The sequence below is a fragment of the Gossypium arboreum genome, chromosome 5, assembly GCF_025698485.1.
Source record: "Gossypium arboreum isolate Shixiya-1 chromosome 5, ASM2569848v2, whole genome shotgun sequence".
In the NCBI taxonomy this organism is placed as follows: Eukaryota; Viridiplantae; Streptophyta; class Magnoliopsida; order Malvales; family Malvaceae; genus Gossypium; species Gossypium arboreum.
In genome coordinates this window covers 19296809-19308477 of record NC_069074.1, presented here as the reverse complement: position 1 = coordinate 19308477, position 11669 = coordinate 19296809, and the positions used below count along the sequence as shown (strand labels likewise).

General features: G+C 36.5%; 3 protein-coding genes across 3 annotated transcripts; 1 reads left to right on the top strand and 2 right to left on the bottom strand.

Moving 5' to 3' along the window:
* Nucleotides 1–745: 745 nt before the first annotated feature.
* On the bottom strand, nucleotides 746–3247 carry LOC108450624 (probable pectin methylesterase CGR2). The gene is made up of 6 exons (XM_017748335.2): nucleotides 2871–3247; nucleotides 2742–2781; nucleotides 2588–2626; nucleotides 1890–2264; nucleotides 1520–1575; nucleotides 746–1057 (listed from the first exon to the last, which is right to left on the bottom strand). The coding sequence occupies exons 1-6, from the start codon at nucleotides 2988–2990 to the stop codon at nucleotides 905–907; spliced, it is 783 nt and encodes a 260-aa protein (XP_017603824.1). The 5' UTR covers nucleotides 2991–3247; the 3' UTR covers nucleotides 746–904.
* An 81-nt stretch (nucleotides 3248–3328) lies between these two features.
* LOC108450319 (uncharacterized) lies at nucleotides 3329–6719 on the top strand. The gene is made up of 7 exons (XM_017747882.2): nucleotides 3329–3782; nucleotides 4009–4050; nucleotides 4567–4686; nucleotides 5131–5366; nucleotides 5491–5527; nucleotides 6119–6176; nucleotides 6293–6719. The coding sequence occupies exons 1-7, from the start codon at nucleotides 3642–3644 to the stop codon at nucleotides 6370–6372; spliced, it is 714 nt and encodes a 237-aa protein (XP_017603371.1). The 5' UTR covers nucleotides 3329–3641; the 3' UTR covers nucleotides 6373–6719.
* LOC108450247 (squalene monooxygenase SE1-like) lies at nucleotides 6322–11239 on the bottom strand. The gene is made up of 8 exons (XM_017747780.2): nucleotides 10592–11239; nucleotides 9434–9545; nucleotides 9106–9280; nucleotides 8745–8913; nucleotides 8400–8618; nucleotides 7989–8264; nucleotides 7527–7805; nucleotides 6322–7421 (listed from the first exon to the last, which is right to left on the bottom strand). The coding sequence occupies exons 1-8, from the start codon at nucleotides 10826–10828 to the stop codon at nucleotides 7317–7319; spliced, it is 1572 nt and encodes a 523-aa protein (XP_017603269.1). The 5' UTR covers nucleotides 10829–11239; the 3' UTR covers nucleotides 6322–7316.
* Between the last annotated feature and the right edge of the window lie 430 nt (nucleotides 11240–11669).

Below are 11669 nucleotides of genomic sequence, written 5' to 3'. Positions count from 1 at the left end.
TACATGACAAATTCATTAGCCTTTCATCAGTGCCAAAAGCTACAATCGACCAACTGAATTAGCACCAGTACTCTAGCATAGAATTTCTGTTTTCATAATATAACTACTGTTAGGAAATAATTATTTTTTGCAGAAGGAACAGTTGAACTAAACAAATGCTTGGGTTTTGGCACCATCTTATATCAAATATTTCTTAATCTTAATGACGGATTATTTTAAATCTAAAGAATCGAGACGTGTAGGAACAAGAACTTGAATCTTGCAGCATGAGATTGCAATGTTCTGAAAGCGCAATAACTTAAATTGAGTGAAGACATGGAAGATTAAGAAAAAATAAATCATCATTAAGAAGATGTTTAATTACACTGGTGAGTTAAATCAATGAGCAGATTCTGTGTCTGGTAATGTTACGAGTACTAGACAAAGCATCATAATAAGTGGAAAACGTCTCATTTTATTTTCAAATTGTAGAGACCAAGCTCTTAGTTCATCCAGGATTAGGACCAAACCAAATGATGACGGATAAAAGGGTTCATATAAGCGTTTGGTTGCATTGTGTTTATCGTGATTGTACGAAAGGCGATTATCATAAATATCTAGAATCAAAAGAGTCGACTACAAAATGACAAAATCGTCTTGAGATCGTCATCTAAATTCTTGTGCCAACATCAAGCAAAAGGAAGTGAAAGTCATACAATTAGAATTCCTTGCGCTTTACATATGAAAAAAAAGAAGACAGAAATGCTTTGATTCAAAATAATATGAATTAAAGAATACATGGAATATTTGATGGAATTAAAAGTATGCCAATGAAAGCAAAATAAATATTTTAAACCAAAATTTAAACTATCAGTTGCACTATGAAACTGCAAAAGGGTGAAACAGAAATTACCATGTAAACAAATCAACGGTATGACCTTAGGTGAAAAATTTGGCAACTGGGATTATATGAGCTCTTTTCTGCGGCACGACTGAACTTCTTGGCTGCAACTTCATTTTCTTCTAAGCTGGTCTGGATGAAATACCGCGTCCACCAAGTAGAACTCCTCAGTTTAGCCTTCAGATATCAAGAAACCACTTCAGCATGTCTCACATTTACTTAAGCTATGTAAAAAATTACTTAAGGGGAAGAAAATTACTAGATAACATCTCAACCTTCGTATTACTTTTTGTTTATTTCAAGCTCCAAAATTACAGAAACAGAACATCAAGCAAATGGTCAGAAAGACAAAACACAAGGTAACCGTAACAGTCAGTAGCACTCATACCCAAGTAACGAACACATCATGTCCCTCTGCACTTGCTTAACCAAGCCATCAGAACGTTTCTTTCTCTTTAACATACACTGGAATTTCCCAGACTTTTAAAGTATTAATTATTGACTAGATTGTCTATTTCATCAAAGTGCATTCAGAGTTACTAAGTCTGAAAACTTACTGTTTATTCTACTTGACAACATTCAGTTGGAAGCCTACCCAACAGTAAAAAGATAAAGATAAAGACAGTGACAGCCACTTACCGCCCTTCCATATTTGGACACATCTGCAGCTTTAGCTTTCCGCTGGCCTGGAAAACCTACATTTGTAATAATCATAAAGGTTCTTGATATGTCAAAAGGCTCAGATTATTTCTTTGTAATCACATATTGCACGCTAGCTACAAAAGCACTGCTAGAAAAGCTTAGTGCATATTTTTTTCATAACACATACAGAACATTGATATATGAAAAGTAGAACATGGAGAAGAAGCTGGTCATGATGACATAGATACAGTATGGGAAAAAAATATGGCTGAAACCATCAGCAAGCAAATAAAGAATATTATGGGATAGGAAAGCACTTATGACTTGCAAGTTCAGGGATCAAAATAAAAAGTTAAGCTTCTTTTACCTGTAAATACGACGACTCCATCAGCTGATACTCTTGCAAAATCTGGAAGTGTCTTGTTGAGATATCTTGGAGACAAGTAATCTAATGCATCCGAAACAATTACAAGAGAGAACGACTTTGGCCTGTATGGAAGAGGAAATTTGATGTCAGCCACACGCACGATGCCATTACGCACTAGTCTTTTGCAGTTAGCATCAGCATCCTCAATGTCATATGGTTCCACCCCCCAAGCTTCAGTTTCTTCTTCTTTTAACAAATTTGAGACCACTGAACAAGAATCGGGACCAATATGCAAAACTTTATGAATGCCACCACCATAAGCTTTCTTCAGAATAGGAAGCGCCCGTAGAACCTCAAATGTGCAGGAAAAGTCACCTGCACACAAAGATCAAATCCTATCTTAAAATCTAAAGTTCGCTTATCTAATAGCAAATTGAAAGGCATAGGTAAATGATGCCTCAGCAGATGAAACCTATCATTAAGATTCTACAAGCATAAACCGATCCTCACCCAACCTAATTAAATCTAATTGAAGAAGAAAATTCCAAGTTAGCAAAGTATCAACAACTGCATTTACATATACATAAATCCAAGATGCCGACCATCAATACACGCAATTCACTTAACAGCAATGCCCGTATGGTATAACGCGAACGTAAGCACCAATGTGATTTTTTTCAGTGAGAAGTTTTTTTTACCTTCAACTCTGGAAACAAGGCTCCTTATGCCTCCAGATCCTGAAAGAAACAAAATATCATTTATCACTGATCAGCTTAGAATCATAAAAATCATTAATTACATTTTAAGTGATTACTCAATGCTCAATTAATGAATTCAATCAGAAAATCAAACCTGATCCGCTATGGAAATACGCAACAATAAGCAATGCCCCCTGAAAATTAAAAATAAAAATAATTTAAAAAAAAAAGAACTTATAGAAAACATAAATAAATCAAAAGATTTGTTTTCTTAAAAATATACCAGGACAATGAGAACAATGGAGAGCAAAGGCGGAGAACGAGATTTAGACAGCGAAAAGAGAGCAGCTCCGCCGCCGGCATCGCCGTAACGTCTAGAGGGATTCACTGGCCTCCTCGACATTGCCGACAGACCTCGGTTACAATTTTTTACTTCTTTTTTTTCGTTTTTTCTTTTTTTTGTTCAACACTTCTGATTCAATAAAGAAGATCAATTTGCAAAAAATATAAATATATATAGTAAATAATTTCAGTATGATTAATTAGTTAGAATTTCTGAAGTGTAAGATCCGTAAAAAATAATATTTATTATTATTAACCGAGAGATAAGAGACTGAAGGACACGTAGTTTAGTGCGCGAAGAGCCAGAGTCGGATCTCAGGTTTTATTAAAAGGCGCGTGAGTGTTGGCGCGTGATATCCCAAACCAATGGTTTTGATTCGTTAACGAGAAAGTTAAGCATTAGAGTCGGGGCTCAATATCAGCCCGGTTTCGGCTCAACTCAACCCATTAGATGAGCGGCACGTGTACTATGCCCGTGAAATTGATCAAGTGTCTCAACTCTTTCTCCGGTACTAGAGAGGGTATCAAATCCAATGGCGGTGAAAAAGAAGAAAAATATATATTTAATTTACTGCGTAAAAATTGAAAGAAAATATAGGGAAAAAGAACAGGAGAAACCCTAACCATGCGATTAGGGTTTGGGATTGAAATTGAATTGAAGCGAAGGGATTGTTGAAATTTGGATTATTGGAAATTGAGGAATTCGACAGAAATGGGAGGCGAAGATGCTGACAGTGATAAGAGTAAGCAATGGTCGTCTCCAAACAGGGCTTATAAAGGGAAGGAGGAAGACCCCAAACTTTGGGGCCTTTTCCTCTTTGGTTTAATTGGCGCCACTGCCACCACTTTCGCTGTAAGTTCTTCCATTTCCTCTTTTGATGTTTCAGACTTTTAAACATTTTAGTCTGTTTTTTTTCCTTCATAATTTGATTTTTTTTTTCCTTTGCCTTAAATATTGTTTAAGAAGAAAGGTTACTTTTTTTTCTGGGAATTTTAAGTAATTGATTTAATGAAGTTTATGCTGGTCGGAGCAGTTATTTATTAGAATTGCCTATTTGATTGTAGTTGCAATTTGGCAGGTTAGTCAGCTGAGGAGATCTGTTGATTGGATGTTTGCCCAGGTATATATAGTAAAGAAGTTCTTCCTCAGTTCAATGATAGATGATTGTGTTTAGTTGTTTTCTATGAGGATTGCTTTTGTAACTATAAATTTGGACTCATGGGTAGTAGTTTTGCTCAAAACATACTGTTTATAGGATGATATAAATTTTCCTAAAGCAAAGATAAGTTGGATTTTAAGAGGAAGATGCAATTCTATGGGTCTATTTGAAATAAAAATTATTGCTTTGATACTGACCTCTGCCATATCGTGCCAATAAGTGTTAACAATCATGACGACATTTATCAGGAAGAAGTACCTCTGTTTTCCTGTGCTCGTATTTTTAGATTTTAGGAATATGTTTAAGCTAGCTATATTATGTTTCACTGCTGCGTTGTTGAATTATTATGGATCTATTATGTCTGCTGATACTTATGCATTGACATAATATCACAATGAAGACAGTTGAATATAGCATTTCTATTTTCTCTTTTTTGTATTCACCAATCTGATCATGTGTGTAATTGCACCATGAAAGTTAGCCAGGTCTCAATCATCTCAAAGGGGAGGTTCTTTTCGAACATCCTTTCAGGAGGAAGCATGGAGAAGGTACAACCGTCGACTGCAAGAAGAGTACGAGGAAGAAATGGAGAGAGTGGTAAGTTCTTGGTTATGTTGAACTTCCTACATGGTTTCCAAAACATTAGTTTGTGTTGTTTTAAATTGTTATAGGAAGTTACGTACAAACTTTGAAGCAGTGATAAGCTGTAACATTTAGCATTTGATGATGATGAAAACTTGTATCTTAGGAAACTTTGAATCTCTGAGTGATATGCCTGAGCTTCGTGTGGCTATGTTGCTCCATGATTCTTATAGAATGTAAGTTGGGTGGCAGCAAGTCTTGCGCGTGATAATCATTCTTCTTCTTTTAACACCAAGCAGATCACTCTTTTTAGGACTAACCATCTGTAGTCCTTAATATTTTCTAGCAATTTCAGAATCTGGGGCGCCGAGCATTTAGCTGTGCTCATATTGATTGACTTTTTTGGTATACCACTGGGATATCATCATATTGTCTATTAGTTTCTGTTTCTCTTTGTAGGAGCGGATAAGGCACATGCAAAGTGTGTTTAACAGGGAGCGAAATAAGTACAGAAGGAGCTATGAGAGCTGGAGGGAAAATGGTCCCGGTGCGTATAATCAGCACTACCAGAGAGATGACTGGTATTGGAAGGCTGAAGCACAATTTAGGGATCAAAGAACCAATTTCAGGCAACCTCAAAGAGATAGTGCAAGCTGTCCATTATCACATCACTACTCGGTTTTAGGTCTTGACAGGTAATGCTGCCGCAAGACAGGGTTATAAATGCTCTTCCACCCTATCATTTTCAGTATATAGCCAAGAGCTCAGCTGGGTATTTAGCAATAATAATTGACCTTTCTGGACTTCTTTTCTCCACAGGTCCAGAACGCAACCATATACAGAAGATGAGATTAAGGTAAATTAATTATATTTATTATGCTTTTCTGTTGTTCTGAGGTATATCATGTATTCCATTTCCCAAATTTGATGCTTCATTTTGATATAGTAGTTATGTTTTTTTTATAATATGACATTTCTGGTACATCTTTATTAAAAGTTGACTTGCTTTAACTTTACCCACTATACCGGTTGTCTTAACCATTAAGCTTAACCATTAAGCTCATAATCTTCTCAAGGTGGACAGATTGCTAATTTATGTTAATGTCCATCAAATAACCCAATGAATTCATAATCTTCAAAAATGGTTCCTGTAATGAGTGGTTTGCTTCATTAATGTATTACATTGTGACTGAACCACATTTGGTCAAGTATGTCATATTCCAGTAGATAGGACGCCCTTGCAAAACCCTTCCTGTAAATGTAAGGGTTAGTTAATTGACAAAGTTTGCTGGTCTATGTCATATCAACTATATTTGTTGTATAGTTTGTTAGCTTATAGTTCTCATTTTTAAGGTGGAGCTATATCAATCAAAGAACTTAATTCAAAAACTGGTATTATCACCGTTTCTGCTCGTTACCGGATTTCATGTCATGCTTCTGTTTGCAGACAGCATTCAGGGCGAAGGCAAAACAGTTCCACCCAGATCAGAACCAGAAAAATAAAGGTGAGATGTGATGCGTCTGATGTGCTGTTAGTATTAAAAGCTTATAAATTTTAACAGCATTAATTTGGATTTTTTATTTAATGTTACATTCCTGGGACCTTTGTGCTATATTTCAGAAGCTGCAGAGGCAAAATTTAAAGAGGTAATGACCTCCTACGAGGCGATAAAGCAAGAGAGGAAGAACATGAGGGCATAAATTAAAAACCTGGTTATTTGTCTAGGAGAGTTGGGAAATGTAGTGTAATAATAGGGGATGTAGAAATTCAAAACCCTATACTTCTACCTCGACTCCAGTGTTGAAGAGTTCATACCCACCTGTCATCACTGCCGATCAACTTAAAAAAAAAAAAAAAAAAGCCGAGTTCATACTGAGGTTGTAGTTGTAGGCATTTTGCAAGAGATGAATAATTTGATAAAGGAAAAAACAATATTGATACGGAGTTAATCTCAAAGTTAATTCTAATTTCTTTAAGTAATAGCATGTATCCTCATTAACTGATTTGTCCTTGTTGTGATCAATATCATTAGAGTTAAATTTACCAATTTTTTTCTTTCTTTTTTCTCGAATGTGTCATCATATCGCATATGGTGGGCAAGTAAATTATACTTCTGATAGAGAAGTCTTCGTCTATGTATAAATCAAGCAAAACGATGATCAATCGAGGCAATTGGCCATCCAAATACTGCCAAATGTTTACACGGGTTGTATAAAGAGAACAAATCTCGACCGATTCCGCTGCACTGGATTATTCTATATGTCTATTGTGGGACCATTATTAATGTCACGGACCAGCAGCCAGCGGAAGACTTGCTGGCACCGCACCACCCACCAAGAGAATATATGCTAAAGCTTAGGGAAAATTTATACCTTAAGGACACATTCCTATGACATTTAACTTGAATCTTAATAACAAACAAAGCATAGTTTCTTTATCCAAGATACATCCCACCATTTTGTAAAACATTATGTACTTTTTTCTTTTTCTTTTTCCTTTTTTTTTTTTTTTTTTTTTGAGAGAGAGAGAGTGGAAAATGTGAAAACTTATAGACAGCTTAAAGAAAGAGGTTGTTAGTTGGCAATTACCTTTCCCACACTCTAGAAAAGGGGGAACACTAATGAGATTAGGAAGTATGGGTTTCTCACTTAAGAGGGGGAGCTCTGTAATATGCAGGAACAGTCGCTGGGAAAAACATTTGCCTAACTCCTTCTGACTTGATAATAGGGAAGATGATTCCTGATGCCCCCTGCAACATCATTACACCCAATATTTTATAACTCATCTTATAATACATTGCCAAAAGACAAATTTTAAAAATAATAATAATACTGGCATGGATCAGGATCCGCACCGTGATCAATCTAGCTCCAATCCAGATTCTTTTGGGTGAAGGGAATGGAACCAGTAAACGACCAATACCATATGTTGCCACGGCAAAGAAATGCATCACCAAACTCATAGGGCGAGGATTCAAACCAGAGAGCAAGGAGATTGGTCCTGTTGAGAACACACCACCAAGGCTTAGATAATCGAAGCAAGCTTGACGCATTTCCTTCCTTGCTTGATCAGGTGAAGCACTGAACACCTTGTACAGGGCGTCAGCCAACGTATTGATGGTGGATGCAACAGGCTGCAAAAACATAACATTACCATGACTTCACTGCAGTAATATGAAATTATAGTATTACACTATACACACAAAGAAAGTTCAGTTAATTTTTGACTTCAACATTGGTACAATCTGATTTGAGAGGGGAATCTTGGCACATCAATATCCATAAATAAATAAAATCAGCTTATTAATACAGTTTACCTTGCGCAAGGTGTAAAACGATTCAAGATATTTGCAAAGGTTAAGTGCATCATTGAGGTCACGCAGAGGCCTTAGCAGATCACGGAGGACAACAATGTCAGATAAAGCCACAGTCATTCCTCCACCAGTTAATGGATGGCGCATGTTGAATGCATCTCCCATTAATAGTGCTCCAGGAGTTGGATAAGGAGAAGCCGGCATGCTCCTGTTTGGCATTGTTCTAATATTTCCCTTATCAACAGTTGCTACAAATGAATCATAGATTTCTGGGGGAACCTATCACATATGCAGCACATTGTCAATCCAAGAGATTAATAAATATAAATTCAGATGTAATGAGCAAAGAACAACTTCTACAAAAATAAACAATGCCATGTCTTCGAATGTGCAGCAATAAGAGCAGTTAAACACCTGATGAGCCACAATGGTCTTCAGATAGTTTGTCATCTCCCCGTTTGCAATAGAAGGAACCTTCTGACCAGGTATATCAACCAGACAGCGAACCTCAGTGCTGCTAATGGGATAGAACAAAATGGGGGATGGATCTGCTAGTATAACATGCCCATGATTTGAGTATGGAAGATGGCAATTTTCGAGGACCAATCCAACAAAACAAGAGGGCACCTCTACCTGCAGATTAAAAATTAGGCCTACTAAATTTCTTTAATTTCTAGTTTACTCTAAATGATAAAAAAAAAAAAAAGGAACAAAACGATGAAAATATGGGGAATTTGATTTCTTTATCAGATAAGTCACCTTAGGGTTGCAAAGGGAGCGACGCAAGTTTGAAAAACAACCATCACAAACAATGGTCAGAGGTGCAAAGGCTGTCAATTCTCGACCATCTTTAGTTTTGTACTGCACTCCTCTGACTGTCCCTTTTTCTTCAAGTAAAGAAGTAACCGTCCCTTGCTCTAAACGTACACTGGTGAAAGAGGGGGAAAAGGTATAAGTACCTTGATATCAAATCACTATTTGTTACAATAACACTATATTAGGCAGTTCAAACATTCACATCGAAGCATCAAAGTTTTAAATAGTAAAAAGTTTGAGCAATGAATATGAGGAACATAACAAATAAAAAACTGACTAATATCTAAAGAAGGGAAAGACATACCTGGGAAGAGAAGCTGCTTTCTCCCGCATCCTTTGTATGAAGCGTCCATTGTGAAAGCTCCTACCAGATACATCTGAGTGGAAATTTTCTAAGGGGTAAGAAAGTCGGGTATGTTTCCCATCCTTGAAAAGAGCATAACCAAATACCTTCTGAGCATCAATTTCCTCTACACAATCTGCAGTCAGGAAGTACAAAAGAACTCTATTCCATTATGAGTGAAAGTAACCAAGGACAGTTGATGTTTAGACATCAACAAATTCATAATCCAACACAACTTCTAACACCATGAACGTCTACACATAGTCAAGCAAATTTAACATTCAAGAACCTTCAAGTCCTAATTCAATTAGCTTGAGATAGCCGCCAGGTTGTAGCAATTCCCCAACAATACGGTCAGGCTCTGTCAAGTCTCTTTCAATGACATGCACTCGACGTCCATCCTGTAATTTACACCACGTAATCAATTTAGTTGAAATAACTTTCATAATAGTAATCACAAATATTTTGTTAAAACGAAAATGCTATTATCTGAGATTATGCTTAATTCGCTCATAAGTAAACCATTAAAATTTATATAAGCAAGTCAAAACCCTGAGAACGGAACAAGATATGGATGCTTAATGTACCTTTATCAATTAAAATTTTATAAACAAAGGCAAGTATGGGGTGTTGCTATACATATGTGATTGGTGGCTAATTTGGAGGTCAAATAGATAAATATGTGCAGGTATTAGTTTAGCTGAACGCCTAATTTGTTATTAGAATCGAGTGTTTGGTGGCTAAATTAGCAGCAATGGGATCACAGATGACAATAAGTAAGGAGAAGAGGGGACAAGAAACTTATAAAACCGAAGAAACGTAATATTTGTTATTAAAGCAACTTGTCCTAAGGAATATTCCGTTATAACTCCAAACCAAGATTATATTAAATTGAAAGGGACTAAGTAGAAATTGAGTTACATAGAAATTGCTAATGGCAGCAGATGTCATTTTATTGAAGTCCACTAATTATGATTGCTAAATGATAACCGGTTAAGTAAGCCTACTCTTCCAAAGGAGAAGTCAGAGATATGAAACAATAAGTACAGCCTTAGAGATGATAAATACTGATTTATAATTCCAAAGCTCATAAATCACTCCCAGAATCCATGGCGGACAGGCACAAGATCGGTTTTTTGTTAATAATGCGTATTTAAAAGTTGTAACATATTCAAAACTAGAGACGAGAAAGTAAAAAGGATTTTAAAGTTATTGTACAAATCGCATGAAAACAAGATAGAAGTGAAAGCAGAAAAAGCTGTTGGGGAAACTCAGAGAAGGTGCAGGTGTGGCACCAAATGAATAGGAAACAGTATCACTTAAACTCCTCGGGAAAAAAAACGAAAAAGAAATGATGAAATGAAAAACTTTTACTAGTTCCTAATTGGTTACTGAGAAATGCGAAGTAAGTGGAGGGAAATGGAAAACTGAAAAAACGAAAAAGCACCTTGCCGAGAGTGTGAGCGAGGGCGGAGCCAGCAACGCCAGCTCCAACAATAATGACATCAGCGTCGCTGCCGTCAGCGGATCTGCATTCTCCGTTACCCGCGAGGACTCTCTTCACGGACTCACCCCTCGTCGGGGAGATTCCGTTCCCCTTCCGTCTCTTCAAAACGGAACAACGGAGAACAACAAGCGTCATCGTGGAGCACAAGATCCATGCCCACAAGTACCAATCCGCCATTCGTTCCTTTTTTTTCCTCTGAATGCCAAACAAGAAAAGAAATAGAGGCACGCACCGCCAACCCAACGATGAAGTCGATCGAGAGAGAAAGAGACTCAAATCTCGCTCCTTATTCTCTCTATTGTCTACGGTTCTGATTTCTTGAACTGCTGTGCTTGTTTGTTTGTTTGACGATTCAGAAAAGCTTGAATGCTTTCGCTTCGCTTTGCAAAATTGCAATGCTAAATGTGTTTCTTAAACCTTCTGAGAAGTAGAAAGAAACCACGAGGGAAGACGCGAAGTGTACAAAGTTTACAACTCACCAGCATATGTGCCTAGCTCTTTCGTTACTCATTTACTAACTTGCGCCTCCTATGAGCCTTCCCCTAAACCTACGCATCCTTCTTTTTAATTCCAAATTAAATTATTAATTTGTAATTACTCCCTGCCTAGCCTAGCATGCTACTTTATTTTTTGTTTTTTTCCCTATTTTTTTGGTTTATAATGATTTTTTTTTCAATTTTGCTTTTTCATAAGTAAATTTTTATTATTTATTCAATAAGTAGCAAAAATGCTAAAAATATGTATTTTTTAATAAGTAAAAATCATCTCCCGTAGGTAGCCCATGCACACATTTATATATATTATTTCGAAACCGAGAATAAGGGACAAAAATAGGGAGTGAGTGAAAAGTTGATGATAATAGATATTTATTTGGTTACGGAACAACAAAAGAGGAAGTGAGTGAGTGAGTAAACTTGGATAACATCACGAGTTTGGTGTGATAATCATTAATTACGTCTTTTCCCCATCATTAATTATATAATTAATGAACTTAAACCTGGTTAGGTCCAAAAGAAAA

Bases quoted from the DNA above. Each gene is read 5' to 3' on its own strand.
- LOC108450319 (XM_017747882.2), top strand. From the start codon at position 3,642: ATGGGAGGCGAAGATGCTGACAGTGATAAGAGTAAGCAATGGTCGTCT. The intron at 5,367-5,490 runs GTAATGCTGCCG...TTTTCTCCACAG, and splicing joins TCGGTTTTAGGTCTTGACAG to GTCCAGAACGCAACCATATA. The intron at 6,177-6,292 runs GTGAGATGTGAT...GCTATATTTCAG, and splicing joins TCAGAACCAGAAAAATAAAG to AAGCTGCAGAGGCAAAATTT.
- LOC108450247 (XM_017747780.2), bottom strand. From the start codon at position 10,828: ATGGCGGATTGGTACTTGTGGGCATGGATCTTGTGCTCCACGATGACG. The intron at 8,914-9,105 runs GTATGTCTTTCC...CTCTTTCACCAG, and splicing joins AAAGCAGCTTCTCTTCCCAG to TGTACGTTTAGAGCAAGGGA. The intron at 7,806-7,988 runs GTAAACTGTATT...ATGTTTTTGCAG, and splicing joins CGTTTTACACCTTGCGCAAG to CCTGTTGCATCCACCATCAA.
- LOC108450624 (XM_017748335.2), bottom strand. From the start codon at position 2,990: ATGTCGAGGAGGCCAGTGAATCCCTCTAGACGTTACGGCGATGCCGGC. The intron at 2,782-2,870 runs GTATATTTTTAA...TTTAATTTTCAG, and splicing joins CCATTGTTCTCATTGTCCTG to GGGGCATTGCTTATTGTTGC. The intron at 2,627-2,741 runs GTTTGATTTTCT...TGTTTCTTTCAG, and splicing joins GTATTTCCATAGCGGATCAG to GATCTGGAGGCATAAGGAGC.